The sequence below is a fragment of the Pteropus medius genome, unplaced genomic scaffold (genome assembly GCF_902729225.1).
Source record: "Pteropus medius unplaced genomic scaffold, Ma_sr-lr_union100, whole genome shotgun sequence".
NCBI lineage: Eukaryota > Metazoa > Chordata > Mammalia > Chiroptera > Pteropodidae > Pteropus > Pteropus medius.
Window position 1 is genome coordinate 6,365,582 of NW_024344240.1, and position 19,563 is coordinate 6,385,144.

Genomic DNA, 19,563 nt, shown 5'->3' on the forward strand with positions numbered 1-19,563 from the left:
TCTCTCTCTCTCTCTCTCTCTCTCCTTCCTTCCTCCCTCCCTCCCTCCTTTCTTTCTTTTCTTTTCTTTTTCTTTTTTTTTCCTTTTTTAAAATTATGTCCTTTTTTAGAAGGAATCTGAGAGATTAATATTGTGGAGTATTAACACATATTAAGAAACTATTCATCTTTCTAACCTATTCAGCTATGACATCACACTATAATCTCCATTATGTATGAAATGGTGGTTAATTCTGGATTACTGCTTATGTTTCTTTTCTACCTTCATTCCTTCTGGAGATTTTTAAAAAATCTTACTAGTATCTCTAGAACTGGAGGAAGAAGGATGACGATTCAAACCCTTTTTTCTGATGGTGAAAACAACACAAGAAAAGATGGTTGCTTGAAACCTCTTCTGTGATTCTATGATTACGTAGGATTTCAACCTCGACAAGTTTTAAAAATGTTAATGTTTTAAAGTGACACCCTAAATATTTAAATAATGCTAAAGAGGAAAACAAACTAGTTTTAGGATTTTGAAAACTCATACTTTAAATATATAATAAAAATACTCTTATTTAAAATACATATTTATTTACTCGACAAGTATTTATTGGTTGCCTAGTAGGTATTGGGCACTGTTTTGGGGGCTAATATAAATACAGAGGTGAATGCACAGAAAATAGGAAAACTATATATTAATTTTATAACATGGATTACTTACGAGGGGGTGGTTTATGAAAATGCTTTGTTTTCCCATATTTTCTGATCTTTTGGTGGTGAGCATACTGTTTTACAATTAAAATTGTTTGAGTGTTACCTGAACATTTAGACATGTTACTTCTAGGGATTAAGCCTTTTAACAGCACTGGGCTTGGGGGGTGCCTCACCCTTGGCCATGTACTCCGTGATGATGTAGATGGGCTCCTCTTTGGTGACCACTGCGTACAGCCTCACCAGCTTGTCGTGCTGCAGGGTCTTCATGAGGTTTGCTTCTTCCAGAAATGCTTGCACAGACATAGTGCCTGGTTTCAGGGTTTTTACAGCCACTTTGGTGCTATTGTTATAGTAACCTAAGATGAAAGAAGAAGGGAGGACATGCTTTACCACATGGAAAATCCAAAAACTTCACGCGGAGTTAGAAGAAAATTGTGTTACAGATAGAAAACAACTTACATAAAATTCCATATAGTGTTAACATTAGGGAAGGCTGAGTAAAGGATATATAGAAATTGTCTGAACCACTTTTATAAACAAATTTAAAATTATTCCAATAGCTAAAGTTTTAATAAAGCAATTGGATTTTTTTTAAAAAAAATCTGTTGTATTCCATCATGGGGACTAAGATTTTCCTCTAATTAATAAAGTGTTCTTTATCCAAGACAGGAAAAAAAACCCACCACAGCTTTATGTACTTTTGCACACACGCACACATACACAGACAACAGTCTGGAAGAAAATACACCAAAATATACCAAATACCGCCTATCTGCAAGGGTGGAATAATGGTAGTTTTAATTTTGTTCACAATACCTTTAACTACTTAACAAATATTCTATGGTGAATATGTATTATTTTTACAATCAGAAAAAAAGCTTTGCACTTAAAAATTATTTGTCTACGTTAACTTTAAAGTATGATATGCTGAAATCAAATGAGCATTTCCCAAAGTTTCCAAAGAGAATGGGACTTGGATGATTCTCCATGGACAGAGGGCTCTGTGCCGAGGCCTGGGAACCACTGCCTGCCGGCGCACCCTCGCCCGCCCCCCACGCCCAGCAGAGGCAGCAGAAGCATCAAGAGCCCTTCAGTGAAGAAACCCGTCTGACTTGGCTAACCTCAGCATTTCCCACACTTTCTTGACTACGGAACACTTTTTCATGCACCTTTCCACACCCTCTGGAACACGCTTCGGGAAATACTGACGCAGCATGGTTCCCCCAAGGCACCGCTTTTCTGGGACCTGCCTCAATCATGTGCTAAATTCTGAGTCTGGTTTTCCTCTGAGAAAGCCTTTCCTCACTGGTTTTTGCAAAGCAGAAATATACATAATCAAATTCTCCTTTGCTTTCCTCTGTTTTTCTTGGAAGTGAGAAACATAAAACAGGGTGGGCAGAGAGTGGCATTTTGTCACCACCAGGAACCTCCCTGAAGATTACCTCTACCCGGTGTGTTACAGCTTTATAGTACCTGCGCTAAGAAAAAATGCTGATGTATAGTGTCTGGTCCCCCTTCTTAGGTCACACAGTAATCTGGGTATGTATAGCATAGAGAGATGACTGGAATGTGCTCAGTGAGACATCAACAATGATGGTCTCTGAATGGTCGAATTTGGGGTGACTTTTACATTCTTTTGTTTTTTTTTTAATTTTAATTAAATTTGTGAATGAATACAGCCATCCCCCTTATCTGTGGTTTGCTTTCTGAAGTTTCAGGTACCCACGGTCAACTGAGGTCTAAAAATGTGACATAGAAAATTCCGGAAATTAACCATTGATAAGTTTAAAATTGTGCGCTGTTCTAGTAGACTGATGAAATCTCACATTGTCCCCTTGTTCACCCTGATGTGACTCGTCCCTTTGTCCAGCATCCCCACGCTGTAGACACTCCTTGCCCATTAGTCACTTAGTAACCATCTTGGTTATCGGATCAGCTGTCAATTGTATGGCAGTGCTTGCGTCCAAGTCACCCTTATTTTACTTAATAATGGCCCCAAGTGCAAGAGTAGTGATGTTGGCAATTCCAATATGCCAAAGAGAAGCTGTCAGGTGCTTTCTGTAAGTGAAAAGATATGTGCATATAGGAAAAAACGTAGTATGTGTAGGGTCTGGTACTATCTGCGGTTCAGGCATCTCCTGTGGGTAAAGGAGGACTACCATGTGTGTCATTTTTTTTTTACAAAAGTAATTACTTTTAAAAATAAAATAATTGTGTTTCTATTTCTATATCTTCAAATGGGCAAGAAAAAGTATTAGTTTATAGCTAACAGTCAATCCTAGTAAATATTTTCTCTTCTGATCATTAACACTGATTTCTCCCTTAAAACTTTTCCTTTTATATTTCACTTTGATTTGTACCTAGTAGTAGCTTGTACTCCAGCAAAACGAAGAATACAGTACAAAATAAAATAAGCGTTAGAACATATGAATAAGAAAACTGACAAAATACTGTCCTAGCTCATTTTTAAAAGCCACAAACTACACAAAATAATGAGATCGTGAATAAATTAAATTGATTTTCTATCTAAATGCATAATTATAAACAATACAACCTTTCCTATGGCTCTTAAGAGTAAATTTAAAGTAAATTTCACCACCAAAAGTCTTTTAATATTACATTTTAATCAAGAAGATTCCATCGTAAATTTGTTTAAAAGTTTATAAACAGGTCCTCAGTTACATGAATATATCTGTGGCAAAGCAGAGCAAAAAATACACTCTCTTTGATAAATGTAAATGACAAAGACTAGTATTCAGCATATATAAAGAATTCCTACAAATCAATAAGAAAAATAGAAAATAGGCAAAGGCTTGGATGAACATTTCAAAGAAAAAAATCCAAATGACTAATACACATGTGAAAGGAATTCAATCTTATTAGTAATCACAGAAATGCAAATAAAGCCATTGGGAGAAACCACCACCCACTTGACAAAAAGCAGAAGCACATGCCCCTTGCTAGGGAAACTGGCAGCTCCCACTGGCCCTTTTCTGTACTTTTTTTGAGCATCACTGAAATTCATCCCTAAAGCTTCTGGCTTTAAGAATATTCCCAAGGGGCCCATGAAGACTATTGACAGAGTAGCCTCCATTTAAGTGCAATTATCTTGAGTGAACACACACACACACACACACACACACACACACACACACACACAGGCCGTGCTCTTGTATGTTGCTGGTGAGGGTCTAAACTGGGACAAGCACTTGGGAAACTAAGCTGGCAGTATTTAGCAGACTTGAAGATTCAGACTCCTATGATCTAGCAAACCCAGCCCTGGTCACCCTAGATGAACTCATATACCCATGGCAGCAGCACAGAAATGTTTATAGCAGCCAAAACCAGAGAAGCACTCCATTCCATCAATAAATAGTGAAATCACTGAATAAACTGTTATACATCTTGAATATAAATTCAACACCATACTATATATAAAATGAGGATGAATAAACTTTGCTACATCCTACACATAAATGAATGACTCTCACAAGCATAATGCTGACTAAAAAGAGGCAAGACATAATAAAAGAGTACATTTGGTCTGACTCATTTATACAAAGTTCAAAAAACAGGCAAAATTAAATTCTATTGTTTGGGGATGTACACCCCCACATACAAAAGTAGCAGAACTGTAAAGAAAAGCCAGGACATGATCACAAAGGCCAGAAGAGCAGCTGCCTTTGGGCGACAGGCGTGGTTGTGACTGGAAATGGATAAGTGGGGGCTTCTGGGTGCTGGCAAGTTTCCACTGCGTGATCTCAGTGGTCACCGCACAGGTGTTCATTTTGTAATTATTTGTGGTGTTGAATATTTGTCTCGTAAGCACTTTTCTGTCTGCTTGTTATATTACATACAATAAAAGTGAAAGAACCAAAATGATTCTCCTTTCGTCTTAAAAGCAATGGAACTCTTTGAGGCATTTACATAACACAAAATTATGGGTAAAGGATGAAAAAAATGCTTTCCAAGGGTAGGGGGGGAAAGTTATCAGGAAATACTGCAGCTGCTAAAGATATTTAAAATGCTGATAAGAAGTTCGAGAGGAGCAGTGACTAAAACAGCTGTGTCAAACAGCCCAAGAAGTGGAAGCAGCTTTCACTTAATGGTGTCTTAGGGCCGTGACATTTAAACAATAGGGCAGATTTTCATCATGATTTTTGTTCAGGACTAAGGACAAAATTGTACTTCCCAGTAATATGCAGGTTCAATTCACCCAGTCGCGGAGATTTTGGTTCGCATTACAGATGAAAAATGATTTTAGAAAACCTTTGGAAGATAGTAAAGTTTTCCCCTGGGGTGCAACTTTACCGCAGTAAAGAAAACTGGTATGAAGATCTGAGCTCAAACTGAGCAAGTCTGACTACCTTGCTAAAAAGCACCTAGGGAGAATGGGTTTAAAAAAAAGATGTATGTAGTTGATTTTGGAAGTTGGCTGGTCATTAATTTCAATGCTATTGGTTCAAATGAAAATGTATCAAGCAAAATTCAATTCAAAATAAGTTTCCTTTCTTCCACAAAGTCTCTTCATAGACCAAGTGGTAACAGGAAACATCATCCTCGGCCTCACAGATCAGTCAGTTCCCTGGGAGTCCCACAATCCATGGAGGAAAACATGTCACCATGCCAGATGTCAAGAGGATCACACCAAGAGGAAACAGCTTGAGGAAGAAACTCCTCTTTCTTTTATCCCTATCCCCTCCTACCCTGCCCCCTGTCCCCTGCCCCAGGACAGGTCACTTCCTAGTATTTGTTCACTGATTTCAGATCAAAATAATTCAAACCACAAAATGTGACTGATGAGAGAAACTAGCCTGCTAATCCTTAAGAAATATAACTTTTGGCAGCTCTAAACTGCACAGACTTTGCTATTATACCAGCCCCCAGACAGTCAGACGGATGCACAAACACAGGTGGGAGAGGGGCAACCTTTAACCTCTAATTTGTAGCATAACATCACTAATCATTACTTTTTTTGTTTTATTCCCATTATTCTTCTGCTAAATGCATTCAGCATACTGACGTGGATAGCTAAGGAGAACCTCCCTGACGGACAGCCAAATTCACAGAACCGTATCTGTAAAAGGTCCCAGATAAAATTTAAAATTTTTTTTATTTTTTCTTCTTTCTTCCTTCTCCCTTTCCTCCCCTCCCTCCCTCCCCCTCCCTCCCTTTCTCCTTCACCCATTCTTCCATCCCTCATTCCCTTCTATTCTTTCCTTTCAATGCAAGACTAGAAGGAGAAAAACATAATTAAAAAACAAAAAAAATAATGTCAATATCCAGACAGTGATATTGTATTATAGTTTTGCAAGATGTTACTATTGGGGTAAACAGGGTAAAGGTTACATGGGATCTGTTTGTATTGTTTTACACACACACACACACACACATATGTGTATATATATATAATATATATATTATATATATATATATGATAGCTTTTTAAAAATATAATTCTAATACTATACCATATACTCATTTAAAGTATACATTTCATTGGTTTTTGTATATTCGGAGTCATGGAAGCATCACTACAATCAATTATTGGAACATTTTCATCACCCCCAAAAGAAATCTCACACCCACCTATTAACAATCACTCTCTCATCCTTCATACCTGAGGCGTTCACTCATCTACTTTAGTTCTATCGATTTACCTATTCTGGACATTTTATATAAATGTAATCATATAATATGTAGTCCTTATAATATGTGTCCAGCTTCTTTCATTTAACATAGTGTTTTCAAGGGTTGTCCATGCTGTGGCATGTGTCAGTACTTTACTTATTTTTTTTTTTGCTGAATAATATTCTGTTGCGTGGCTATACCATATTTTGTTTATAGATTCATCAATTGATGGACATTTGGGTTGTTTACTCTCTTTGGCTATGATGAATAATGCTACTATGAACATTCATGTAAAAGTGTTTGTGTGGACATGTGTTTACATTTCTATATTATTTCTTATGATTGTGTGTGAATTTATATTTCGAAATAAAAAGATTAATTTAAAAAAACAAGAAACAACTTGTATTGAGTGAGGAAATCCTGGGTAATTTCTCCCCTCTGTTTCATGACCTTTGCTCTAATGTTACCATACTTTATTTATAATAAAATGAAATATTTAGTAATAACAAGGATTCCCTGAATGCTGTTGACTGGGCCGAATGCTTACTTGCACCATCTCATTCGATCCTTACACCATTCCTACAAGCTGGATTCTATTATAACCCCTTTTCAGACAAGGCTCTGCTGTCTCTCTCTTTTAAAACATTATTAGCAAATCAAACAAGTAGCCCAATTAAAAAATGAGCAATGGACTTGAATAGACATTTCTGCAAAGAATATGCACAGATGGGCAATAAACACATGAAAAGATGTTCAGCATCACTAATCATTAAGGAAATGCAAATCAAAACCACAATGAGACACCACCTCACACTCATATTATAAAACAAAAACAAAAACAAACCCACCAGAAAATAACAAGTGTTGGTGAGGATGTGGAAAAACTGGAACCTTTACGCACTGCTGATGGGAATGTAGAATGGAGGTTGACAGGGGCTGGGGAAATGGGAGGAAGGGGAGCTGTTGCCAAAAGAGTATACAGAGTCCCAGTTCCACAAGATTAAGATGGTAAATTTTATATTATGTGTATTTACCACACGCGCAGAAAGTTATTAGCAAATCTATTCAAATAATAAATTTTCATAAGATGTTTGCCCTCTTTCAAACAGTTTAAATAAAAAGTAACATTCTGGAGAAAACGATTACATATTTTCCAATGCCCTCTTCTCCTCTCTTCTAAATCTCAGCTTCTCCCAGGCACCACCTGGGTACATGCTAAATAAAAGTCCTAAAATCAGTGTGAACCTTTACCACATGGCCAGGTGAAAGCCCACGAACAGGAAAGAGTGAGAAATGGGCAGGAGGACTGGTGTATCTAAAACTGGAAGCAAAGAAGTTTTCCAACCCCAGAAAGAATCAGTGTGCTCGAGCTCCAGGTGACAATTTCAGCACAGGCTTTAGCTACTCATGACCAACCTGTGCTGTGAGCGGATCTATTCAGCCGTGTCTTCCCCATGCCCGAGCACGCCTCAGCTGCTACCTTGCTCTTAACTTAGCACCAGCTCATCAGTGTTTCGGCATGGACGAGTTGGCTGGCAAATGGCACCTGCGAGCACCACCATCATGCAGCTGGTAAGAGGTTACCATTCTACTTGCTAGTAGCCCTCAAGCAAATTTTAAGAGAACACAATCTCTTCCCCCTCAAAGTGATAACTCCCCAGACCAGCAGATCTTATCTCTCGTCTCTTGGGTGCAAAGAGCATGCAATTCGATGCCTTTATCATGGTTTCACAGCTGAACAGAAAGAGTTCGGCACACAACTCCAAACCATCACTTCATACGCAGGGCTACTGTTTTAGAGCAGACAAGTACACCCAGTTAAGTTCCCTCTACTTTCCTCTTCATGACATATAAGTAATTCCTTTGCTGGCAAATATCCACAGGAAGGTCTAACTGGATTGTTTATAGTTTGCATTCATGATTAAAATTAGGGAAAGTCTATTGAAATATAGCTTCCAGAGCCTCTAGTCAAACACAGTAAAATGGAAATAATAAAAATAGAGTGCACAGAGACAGACTCTATAGGAAAGACTTCAGCTACATAATTCCATTCTTCCTTTCTGCAGCTGGTGAGAGTTGTCTGCCCATTTTACCAGGAAACTGGGGTAGGGAGTCAAATTAACTTGTAGAGAGCTTAGTAAGCAAGTCCAGGTCTAGAGCAGCCAGCTTCCTCACTGCCTCGAATGACTTTGGGTAAGCTGTTTCTCTGGTTCTCAGTGTCTTCATTTATCAAATGATGACAATAATTCTTATCTGACAGTGACACCGCGATGAGCACAAGAGATAATCGACGAAAATGTACTTAGAAGGGGGTGTTGGACGCTGTATGGCTGAGACACTCTTTTCTCTCCTCCTCCTCTACTTCTTATCATTTCCTCTCCACTCAAAGTCAAGGTAAATACCGAGAGGAAGGTGCATTCCTTGGGACTCAGAGACCTACAGGGCAATTAAATATAATTGTGAACACATATTTTCCTGCCAATACTCTCGATGAAGAGAGAAGACTGGGTAGGGGAGGCCCGGGAGAGAAGGCACGGTTCCTGCTTGCCGAAGGGAGCCAGTGGCGTTGGAGGAGGCATGGTCAGGGGAGTGTGGGAGGGCAGGGACGGGCTGCAGCTTTTTAGAGAAGTTATGGCTTCTAAGAGGGAAGAAAATTCAAAATGAGCAAATAATGCTGAAACCACTTGAGGGAAGTTCTTTTGGAGCACAGGATAGTTACACAATCTTAAAAACTCTCCTCACAGTTGTTATTTCATTATAAAAGGGAATTAAAAAGTAACATTTACGATGGAGAAACCTGGAGAACCTCCTTAAAATTTAAAAAAAAAAGTCACCAACTAATATTCTGTGCCTCCTGACAGACGCACTGAGGACACAGCATCACTTAGCATTATTCATGCACGAGGGCATAACCCAAGTCAAATCAGAGTAAACATTAAAAAAAACCCCAAAAACCCAAATGAGGGTATTTTACAAAACAACTGACCTGTGTTGTACCAAACGTCGGTGTCATAAAAAATGAAGATGGGCTGAAGGACTGCTCCAGAGTAAAGAAGACTAAAGCTATGTCAACTAAAAGCAAATACGCGATCCCAGATAGCTACAAGGACATTATTGGGACAATTAGGGAAATTCGAATACAGACTCTGTATTAAATAATAGTATGTATCAAAATGTTAAGTTTCCTGAATGTAATCACTGTATTGTGTAAGATAACGGCCATGCTCTGAGGAGACACATGCTTAAATATTTAGGGGTGAAGCGTCATTATGTCTGCAACTTATTCTCGTGTGGTTCAACAACAACAATAAAATATACATGTGTGTGCATGTAATATATAAAAAAGATAAAGAAAATGTAGCAAAATATTAATTGGTGAATCTAGGTGAAGGGTATACAATGTTTATTATACGATTTCTGCCCCATTCTGAGGATTTGGGGGGCGGAAAGTATTAAGAAAACAAATACCTCAGCGGGGAAAGAAAAGAAGGCAACATTTTTTTTTTTTTTAAACAAGCTTGATGGTTCCTCAAAAAAGTTAAATGTAGAATTATCATATGGCCCAGCAATTTCACTCCTAAAAGAATGTATATACCCCAGAGAAATGAAAACATTTGTCCACACAGTAAATCGTACGTGACTGTTCATAGCAGCGTTATTCATAATAACCAAAAGGTGGAAACAGCCCGAACATTCGCCAACGCAAAAACGGATAAACAAACTGTGGCATAATGAAATGTTATTCACACAATGAAATGTTATTCGGCCTTAAATCAGAATGAAGTTCCAAGACACGGTATGTCATGGATGAACTGTGAAGACACTATGCTAAGTGAAAAGGACTAATACTACACAATTCCACGTACACGAGGTACTCAGAATAGTCAAATGCGCAGGGACGGAAGGCAGAAAGGTGGCTGCCAGGGGCTGGAGGAGGAGGGGACGGGGCGGGCTGTTAAGGGGTACACTGTTTCCCTTAGGGGCTGCTGAAAACATTTTGGGACCAGACAGAGCTGGTGGCTGCACGACAATTTGAATGTAGTAAATGTCACTGAATTGTTCATTTTAAAATGATTGATTTTATAGTACATGAATTTTACCCCAATAGAAAAGAAAAGAGCAGACAGAGAAAGGAGGAGGATAATATTATGATTTAGGCAACAGAGTGAATGAGACGCCACACCTAGAGCGAGCGAGCGCTCACGCCCAAGAATCTGCTGACTGGAATGGAAAAAGTGCCTTATGCGCGCTGCCCACCGGTTCGGAAATGTGGCAACCAAATGAAAGATGCGAGGTGTGTAATTATAATTTATCTGAATTCTGTAAATATGTTCTTAAAGACTTAAACAGCACAGTAAGAATTAATTACATGCTGGGTGAGTATCGGCCACATTTAAAAGACATTCTAGCTAAATTAGGATCATCAGGAAAAAGTGGGCAAAGCTGGGATCTCGGGGGCCAAGGTTCTAGAGGAAAACCTCTCCCTCCCAGACCCCTGGATGGGGAAGTAAAATGACCACATGGCTGCAGCAGGCCAGAAGAGGCTTTCGTTTCTGTTTGGCTGGGGCTGGGCAGTTTTTAAAAGCCATCCACCCCTTTTTTTTCTTTAGAAATCATGTTTGCTTTCACGTACACAAAGCTGGCACAGAAAGAGTGATCTGGTAAGATGTGCACGACCTAATATGTCATCCTTTCCAGAAGTAAGTGAGTTTTCAATTAGAACCATGAAGAATATATAATGCTTTAAGGAAGAAGAGGGTATTCTTATCACAAAAGAAATTTACATTCACCACACCAATTTTAGAAAAGACAGAGGGCCTAAAGAAATTCCCTGGAGAAAGCCACTGCTATGATTCTGCCAGCCCGAGAAGTACTTAATATTAAGGAATGGTTCATTAATGAAGCTTTCTTGGTGAGAAATTATAATAAATGTGAGGCTTCCTGAAGCCCATGAGCAAGGACTTGTCCTGAGACAGAAGATACTTAAAATGTGTGTCCAGAGACTCTGGTGATGAAAAAATCATAAAAGAGTAGACAGGACAATCAGGATAAATACCCACTTCTGCCTTAAAAAAGAATTACCAAGTCACAAGGAAGAGGAAGAGTCTAGTCAAATAATTTTTCAGGCCAGTTCTTGGTGCCAAGTAGACAGAGAAAAACAGAAAAAAAAAAAAATGATGCTTCTGACACCATTTAGTGTTTGGCTGAGAAAACTGGTAGAAATTGGCTCGAGCCCTTATTTTCCCAGCTGTCACCGCCAGAGTGGACTCTGGCTCCAGAGCGACACACTCACCCATCCAGACTTCTCCAAACTGTCCAGCACCAAGCCTCTTCACCAACTTAATGGACTCCCGTGAGATCTCCCAGGCATCTTTGTCCCACGGCTTCTGTGGTTTGGGACTAATGCATGCCTTCTCCAGTCTTCTGCACAAGCCATCTGATTGCTCTGATTTAAAATAAAAAACGAAGGTTAAAAATGTCACACTTTATATTTCACCAGTATCTATAGAGAGGTTTCAACTATTAGTCTTTTTTTACTATTAGTCTTTTTTTCCAGCTTGCCATATTTATGAACCTAAAATGCTTACGAGGGGATCTTTTTTACAGTTATGACTTTTGAAGCTCTTAAATGGAAAACAATTTAAAACATACTTGATTTTATGCAGTAGTACTGTTAATCTAGTAAAACGAACAAACAAAAATAACATAAACAGATAAAGGCTGACAGGCTGTCACACTTAAAACGTTATTTCAGATTGCTGAGCCCACGTAAGCTCAGGGCAGAGTGGCAGGGACTTGGTCATGTCACCAGGGGAGCCCCAGCCCCCAAACAGGGCCAGGGTATGGCGAGCGCTCACACACATGCCAAACGAATAAGTGAATGGGGATGACAGAGAAGGAGGAGGATTCCACAAAATCTGGGGTACCTTGTTCTCTCCATATTTTGAGCCCTGAGCAAACCTATAATATGTGTTCCCTTCGAGCAGATTGTAGAAATAAGCAGTAATAACGGCCGCCCACACTGCCTTCGATCACACCGGGAATGAACCCAAAGCTGGTCACGAGTTCAGCTTGGCAGGGCTGGAACGTGGCATTGGTGATGTAGGACCAATGACTTGCCACTTCTAAATATTTTAGTGTTGCAAAAATATGCACTATGTGAAAATACTATTCAGTTTTCTCTTTATAATTCTGAGACATCAACTGTCAAACAGCAGGAGCCAGGTGCACAGGACTGGAATAATTATTCACAAAGATCAACTCTGACTTTGAATGTATATTTAATTATAGATAATTCAGAATCAATTATAGAAGATGATCCTCCACCTTTGTCCAAAAGAAATATGATGCATAAAAAATTTTAATATAAAAGTGTTTGACACCATATATTTACCATAAAAAACATATTTTGCCTTGTCCAATCTTCAGATTTTACTTACTTTGATAATGCTTAATCATGTCACTGATGCAAGGAAAAGTGATTCTCGGAGAGATGTAATAACCTCCATTGTCCAGACTTCTAATTTTGTAGTGCTTAATGACATCGCCATGCACAGGGTCATAATCTCTGACAGACAGAGAGTAGCTTCCTGTGGGGGGAAAAGTACAAGCAAAGATTACACCTAAGTCTTATAAATAAGATCTGCACTATACAATACCATGGTATACATTTTGCCATAAAAGTATGCAAAACATAAATTAAGTATGTATACAGTGCATAGTTTTAAAAGTCCTATAAAACATCGCTTGCTAAAAGAAGCTAGCGTTTTCTTTGCTGTGAAATTTACCAAGCCATTTTCCTTATTTTTTTGATAGTTTTTAAAATATTTCACTGAATTAAAGTTATTTTGATTTTCTTGCTCTTAAAATTTTAAGATTTACTCTAAATAAAAATGTAAGGGACTCCGTAAATATAATGTGATGAGAAATGGCTATAATTTGTCTGCTTTCTGTTACTTTTAGTAGCAAAACTAATGATTTTGGTTTGTTATTTGTTATCAAACTATAAAACTTTCACTACCAGAAAATAATATATTCTTTTTGAAAAGAATTCTAGAATAGTCTCTAAGAATGATTTCGTAAATAGCATTTTATAAGAAGCCTTAAGCCACTTACCTTTTAATGTTTCACTTTCTCTGATAAGAAATGCTCCAGCACTGTTCCCTGGTGCCAGAAGCTGCCTTTCTGCATCTTTCCTGGTTATATCCTTGAAAAACCACCTGAGAAGACATTTTAACAGTGTATGGTGTTATGCTTCAGGGAAGGTAAAACGGTAAAGAGTAAACAAGAAACCCACTGCCACAAACAGAACCATGGAAGATGACAACAGGTAAGGACTCACTCTTCCGTCTCCAAGGTGTTGACTTTGGCTACGTAATTGCTGGGGATGAAGCCTTCTCTCTTCGTTGAGAGGGATTTAGCTTTCCACCATTCTCCATGCCTGGAACAGAAACACACAGCAAAACTGTTTGTATCCAATGACTCAAAATCTACAATAGCAGCTGTCTGCAGGTATTTGTTTTGGGGGGCAAGAGAGGATGGGAAAGATGCCCGGAACCTCAGAATCCTGTGGGAAAATTCACTCCTCTTGCTGAAATAAAAATATGTTTAAAGACTGAAGTAAAGAAAAACAGCCTCTCAACTGAAGTGTGGGTCACTGTGCCCAGTGCTGCACAGTGCTGCACAGACACGAGTTGGTGAAAATGGTTCTCATCCTGCAAAATGTTTCTAATTTCCCCCGGGATATGCTTTAGGATTCTTATAGGAATAGAAGTCAAGGGAATAATGAGCCATAGTTCCTATGCTGTAAGCTCTTTGGTTAAAACATTTAGTTTCCAAATATCAAGATGGACGCTATGAAAAAAAGAAGTAGAAAATCATAAAATAATTCCAAGCAGGTAGGTCTCATCCTTCTTGTCCTTGGCTTTATGCCAAGGAGGAGGCTGGGGCAGTGAACGACGGAGGAATGGATGAGTCCCTATGAGCTTCAGTTATGTTCCCCTTCGAATTCTCACATGCAGATGGGATCCTTGTCTCCAAGACACACAGGACAACTACAACTGGCACTAACTATATGCCTCCACTATATTTATCCACACACACGTGCACACACGTAATCCTCACATCAACACATGACAGAGGCACCGTCATTCCCATTTTATAAGGGAAGCACTGCTATACTAAGGTATAATACTAAAGTGATTTGTCAAGGTCACACAGCTATAAGAGGCAGGGCCAGGAATTAGGCGCAAGCTCATGTTCAATCAGTAAGTGATAACTGCTTTGAACCACTTAACACCTTAATTGAGGTGTCCCTCCTCTAACTCTGGTTGGCAAGCCAGGGCGACAAGGTGTGCAAGATTAGCAGGAAAAGCAGGCGAGAATGAAGACTCTCGGAGTTCCTTATTCTCAATACTGTTCTGAACTCCTGTAGGCTGAATAGGTTACAGGTCTGTAAGTCAGCATGGACGGGGGTCAAGGAAATGATGGTGTCCGAGTGTCTTCACAGAAGTCCACATTGCTAAGTAGAGGCTTTTCCAAGATGACCGCTGCTCGGGCACAGCGCCCTTATAAACCAAACAAACCATTTGGACCCATAAACCCACTCTGAACTTGAGTAATTTAACTAAATAAAAATGGCATTAAAATAACAGGCAAATTTCACACACACATCCAAACTTCTTAAAGTGGCACAGATGGATAAAAAAGAAATGGTGTCTGTCTTCGAAGGGAAACTTCCTGGAGAGTATTCATAGGCAGACTTCAGAGGAAGATTCCTTTGGCCTTATGCCTCCACCCCCATCTGGGCTACTGCAAGGAGGCTGGGAGGCCTCAGGTCCCCAAGACGGGTCGTTGCTACTGCCGTGCTGCTGGGAGCAGAACGAGCAGGACGGTCTGCGGGACGGTCTGCAGGGTGGTCTGTGGGGTGGTCTGCGGGGTGGTCTACGGGACCCAGCAGCCTGGGTAAAGGGCTGCAGGCGCGGAGCACCTGTATGCACTTACTCCTCCAGGACTTTCATCTTCTCTCCTTTCCTGAAAGACAGGTCATCCGGGTGGATGCCATCATAGGGGTACAAGGCCACCACAATGTCTCCTTGCTCCTCTGGATCTAAAGAGGGAGAACCAAGCAGGGGGCTGTAAGATCCCTCAGCAGAAACACTGAAACAAGCCCTCGCTGGGCACAAAGGAGGAGATGGCACTGAGAAGGGCCACTGGGATGACAGCATGTGTTTCCTTCCTAGAGGGCTCAGGGCCTAGAAAGTCTACAGTAAGTACAAGCTGTGACAAGTACACACTGTAAGCAGTACTTGTCATCTCAAATACAGGCCTACAACTGTAATTCCAACTCTCTGGTCAAGAAATGAAACACCCATGTTCATAGCAGCATTATTCATAATAGCTAAAAGGAGGAAACACATGTCCAGTGACAAATGAAGGGAAAAACAAAATGTGGTCTATACATACAAGAGAATATTATTCAGCCTTAAAAAGGAAGTAGATTCTGACACTGGCTACGATATGGATAAACATTGAAGAAATTATGCCGGGTGAAATTAGCCAGTCACAAAAGGACAAATGTTGTATGATTCCACTCATATGAGGTACATAGAGTATCAAACTCATAGCGACAGAAAGCAGAGTGGTGGCTGCCAGGCCCTGGGAGGAGCAGAGGTGGGAGTGTTTAATGGCAACAGAGCTTCAGTTTGGATCGATGAAGAAGTTCTGGGGATGGATGGTGGTAATGACTACACAACAAATGTGAATGTACTTAATGCCCCTGAACTGTACACTTAAAAATGGTTAAAATGATAAATTTCATGTTATGTGTATTTTTCCACAATAAGAAAATAAATTAAAACACCCAGGAAAACTACTTTTGTTAGATTCTCTAACAGTAAAGAAAAGAAGCCACCATCTTGCTATGAAAACATACCTTTAGTTTGAAACCTCTGTCCTGGTAAAAGCTGAGAATCTGTAACCTAGGAGAGAATATTTGTTAGAAAAAAATTTTTTGTTTAGCTTTTTTCATTCACGTTTATGGTGTGTGTTATATCATTTTTCTAACAGTAGCAAATGAGGCTTAGAGTTGCTAATTTACTAAGCCAGAAAAAAAGAGGAAAAATTCTGTAGAGCTATGTCCCAACCCACAAACTCTTCCATCTAAAAGCAGCCATTTGCCTGTGATGACAGGGCTCAGGGCAGGGGCCGTGCAATGCTTACCCGATCAATTTCCCCCTCTTTTTTGGTAACAGAACCCTAATATTATTCGGAAGGCAATTTGCCCAGCATTCTAGACACGTGGAGGGAGGGAGTGTATCTGTGAACAAAACGGTTGTATGGGGTTTGGGGGCAACTCCTCCTTTTGACTTGCTTTTCAAGTGAAGGCTGTGTCTCAGCAACCATGGAAACCGGGGTCAGCAGAGCAAAGATGGAGGGGGCCTGGAGCCCTGGGGATCAGCGACTGCTGATCTCCACGTTTCGCAGACTTGCTTAAAAAACTGTAGTCAGGACTCTGAGAACAAGTCCTAACCCATCCAGGCTTCCTATGGCTGATCCTGATTCTGTCATGGGGACAGATGGCATCCTCTGTTATTTTAGTTGGAGGTGAATTATCAGGAAGAGTCTGGTGACACAAAAGGCCACCTCAACTACCTTTTAAATTGAATTCTTTTTTCTCTCAGTGACCATGAGGATGATGTATAAGATCCCTTGGATCCGTGTAAGGAAGGCACTGTCAGAGACCTATACTCACAAATCGTGTAACTTTTCTCTTTGTAACTTTTCTCTTTGATTAAAATGATTTAATGAAATGGGACCAAAATAGCTTGTACTGAAATTTAAATTTCTGATGAAAGTTAGCCCATAAAATCTCCAATTATGGAAGGGATGAGAATTACTATATTTTCTGCTATCAGAAAATCATAGGTCCATATTATCCCTTCAATTATTTCAAAAAGTTTTACGCTGATTTTTTTAAATCATTTAGATTTACATACTTAGGATATATGATCAACTCGAAACGACTTAGAAGAAATAATTTGAAGGTGAGAAACTAATTAAATCATTTTGAAGCAGGAAGCTGACTTTCACATAACAGAGTCCTTAATTTGCAAATGTTTTAATACACTTTTTGTAAGACCAAAACACACATATGCAAGTCATCTACCTTCCCTCTTTTTCTTTAGAATGTCTTTTCCTTAGAGTGTTGTTGAATTTGCACCAGTTCAGCCTTACCCTCTCATCAGAACTCCTCTGTAATCAACCCAGGGTGGGCATTTTTGGCACATCTGGCCGGAGCTGAGTGTTATCTGTTGCTATGGAATAAGGCCAGACTAACCGGCTGGTGAAACAAGGGCATCTGTGACCACAGAAGGCACAAATCAAAATATGGGAATTAAGAGATTTCAAATATGTTTACTACTTCTGCTTTCTAACTTAATTTTTAACCTCCCTTACTTTTAAAAGAAAAAATGGTGTGTACTATTATCCTCTGCTTTTCTGAATAAAGAGTATCTTCAATCGCTATTTAAAACAAACAAACAAACAAACAAAAAAATGGGTTTTAAAGCATGTAAATCTGGTGTATGGATCCAGAAAAAGTCAAATCCTTTTCATGAGACCTTTGAAAGTCTATAACAGAAAAATTATTTGTGACTCCAATTCCTTATAACATCTTATTTTCTACTAATCATATTTATGTAATATGTAGTTCTACATCTGTACCTATTTATGTAATGTGTTTTAAATATGTTATATGTATTTATCACTAAATTCTTAAAGCTGTGAATAATTTCACACATTTCGAGTTTCTATATAAAATTACAATATTAATTTATCTATCCAGAAACATCGTGTACAATTTATTCATTCTTCGTCTCCACTTCTTTTTAAGGTCAATAGTGACTTATTAGTTTCGACAATGATATGTGACTTTGACATATGTTATACCCGTAGGGTAATGGGGAGCAGTGGAGGAGAGGGCAGGCTGAAAGGCTTGATAACAATAATATGTTTCTAGAATACTAAGTCATTTGAAAACATGTCAGATGAGAGAAACTGTAAAACATTTAATGAAGGCATCTGGGCTAATAAGCTGCTTCCAGCTGAATTGCTGAAGAATTCCATAAAAACCAGGCTATGGAAATATATATATATATATATAGTGAGTGAATAGATGGAAAACATATAAGAGCTGAGATAAAGCGCAGTTAAGGCTGTAATTATCCAAAGCTCTGTTCTTCTTTTCCTTAAAATGTGATAGTAGTTCTTCCTTTGCCAAGCATTCTCAAATGCATTGAATAGCATGTCCATCACTCATATATATTTCTGGTAGATATTTGTTCAAGGTTAGTGGGCAGAATTAGCTGTGTTTTAAAAAATCTTTTAATTACAATGTCATGAAAACTTCAGTATCTGCACTACTATGAGTTAACTGAAAAATGATGAGATGGGATAAAGTATAATGTGCCAAATGACATATTAGCACTATTTTAGCATCTAACTTGAATGCAGAATGTCCTTCTGCTTGCAGACCATTGCACTAATCTCACTACCTGTCCTAAGTGACACAAGCTCAGGTAAATAGACTGTATATCTTTATGTATAAAGAGTGGGTATTTGTACCAGTGAGATGGAAGATGATTTTCTCCACACACAAAAAAGTGCCCAAAGGTCGTTTTATTTTACACTAAGTGACCTTATTATCCTTCAAATGCTTGCAAGATCTTTAAAGGATTAAGGTACAAAGCATATCAAAAGTCCAGGCCCAAGTAACTGATGTGATTTTTTGCATGCACATGTTATAGATTTGGTGTTTAAATCATGCTTTGATCCTGCTGTGGGAATTCTCCCCTGAGACTATCTACTTACTGGCCTTTGCTGTTTATTGGACGTTGGATCTCTCACATAAATAGTTCGGTCAGTATTACGTACTGGTTGCGTCTTCAAATCTACTCCATCGTCATTCAGATTGTCTTTCCTTTTTGATTTTATACATCCCATATTTCCTGTTGGAATATAAAAGCAATGACATTGTTTTACCATTCTAGAACTGGCTTCAAGCCACCAAAATCTCTCCATTCATGAAAAATAAAAGGTTATATTTTTATTCCTTATCATAGATAGTTTAACGAACTCAAATGTGGATACTGTTCACAAACTGGTTTGCTTGTATATTCATTCACTTGACAACTATTTATGAAGAATCAATTTTATGTTAGCAAGACATAATCTCTGC

At 38.9% G+C, this 19,563-nt stretch overlaps 1 protein-coding gene across 6 annotated transcripts in view; it reads right to left on the bottom strand.

Moving 5' to 3' along the window:
• LYN (LYN proto-oncogene, Src family tyrosine kinase) overlaps positions 1-19,563 on the bottom strand; it is a 112,580-nt gene that overhangs the window by 41,538 nt on the left and 51,479 nt on the right. For 3 of the 6 annotated variants that reach the window (XM_039868918.1, XM_039868920.1, XM_039868921.1), the window contains exons 2-9: positions 19,197-19,333; positions 16,261-16,306; positions 15,330-15,435; positions 13,669-13,767; positions 13,443-13,546; positions 12,767-12,916; positions 11,620-11,772; positions 869-1,051 (exon numbers count right to left, since the gene is read on the bottom strand). In XM_039868918.1, the coding sequence (XP_039724852.1) occupies positions 869-1,051; positions 11,620-11,772; positions 12,767-12,916; positions 13,443-13,546; positions 13,669-13,767; positions 15,330-15,435; positions 16,261-16,306; positions 19,197-19,328 (973 nt within the window). In that variant the 5' untranslated portion in view covers positions 19,329-19,333. The remainder of the gene's footprint in view (positions 1-868; positions 1,052-11,619; positions 11,773-12,766; positions 12,917-13,442; positions 13,547-13,668; positions 13,768-15,329; positions 15,436-16,260; positions 16,307-19,196; positions 19,334-19,563) is intronic. The other 3 variants (XM_039868919.1, XM_039868923.1, XM_039868924.1) reach the window with 1 other exon arrangement.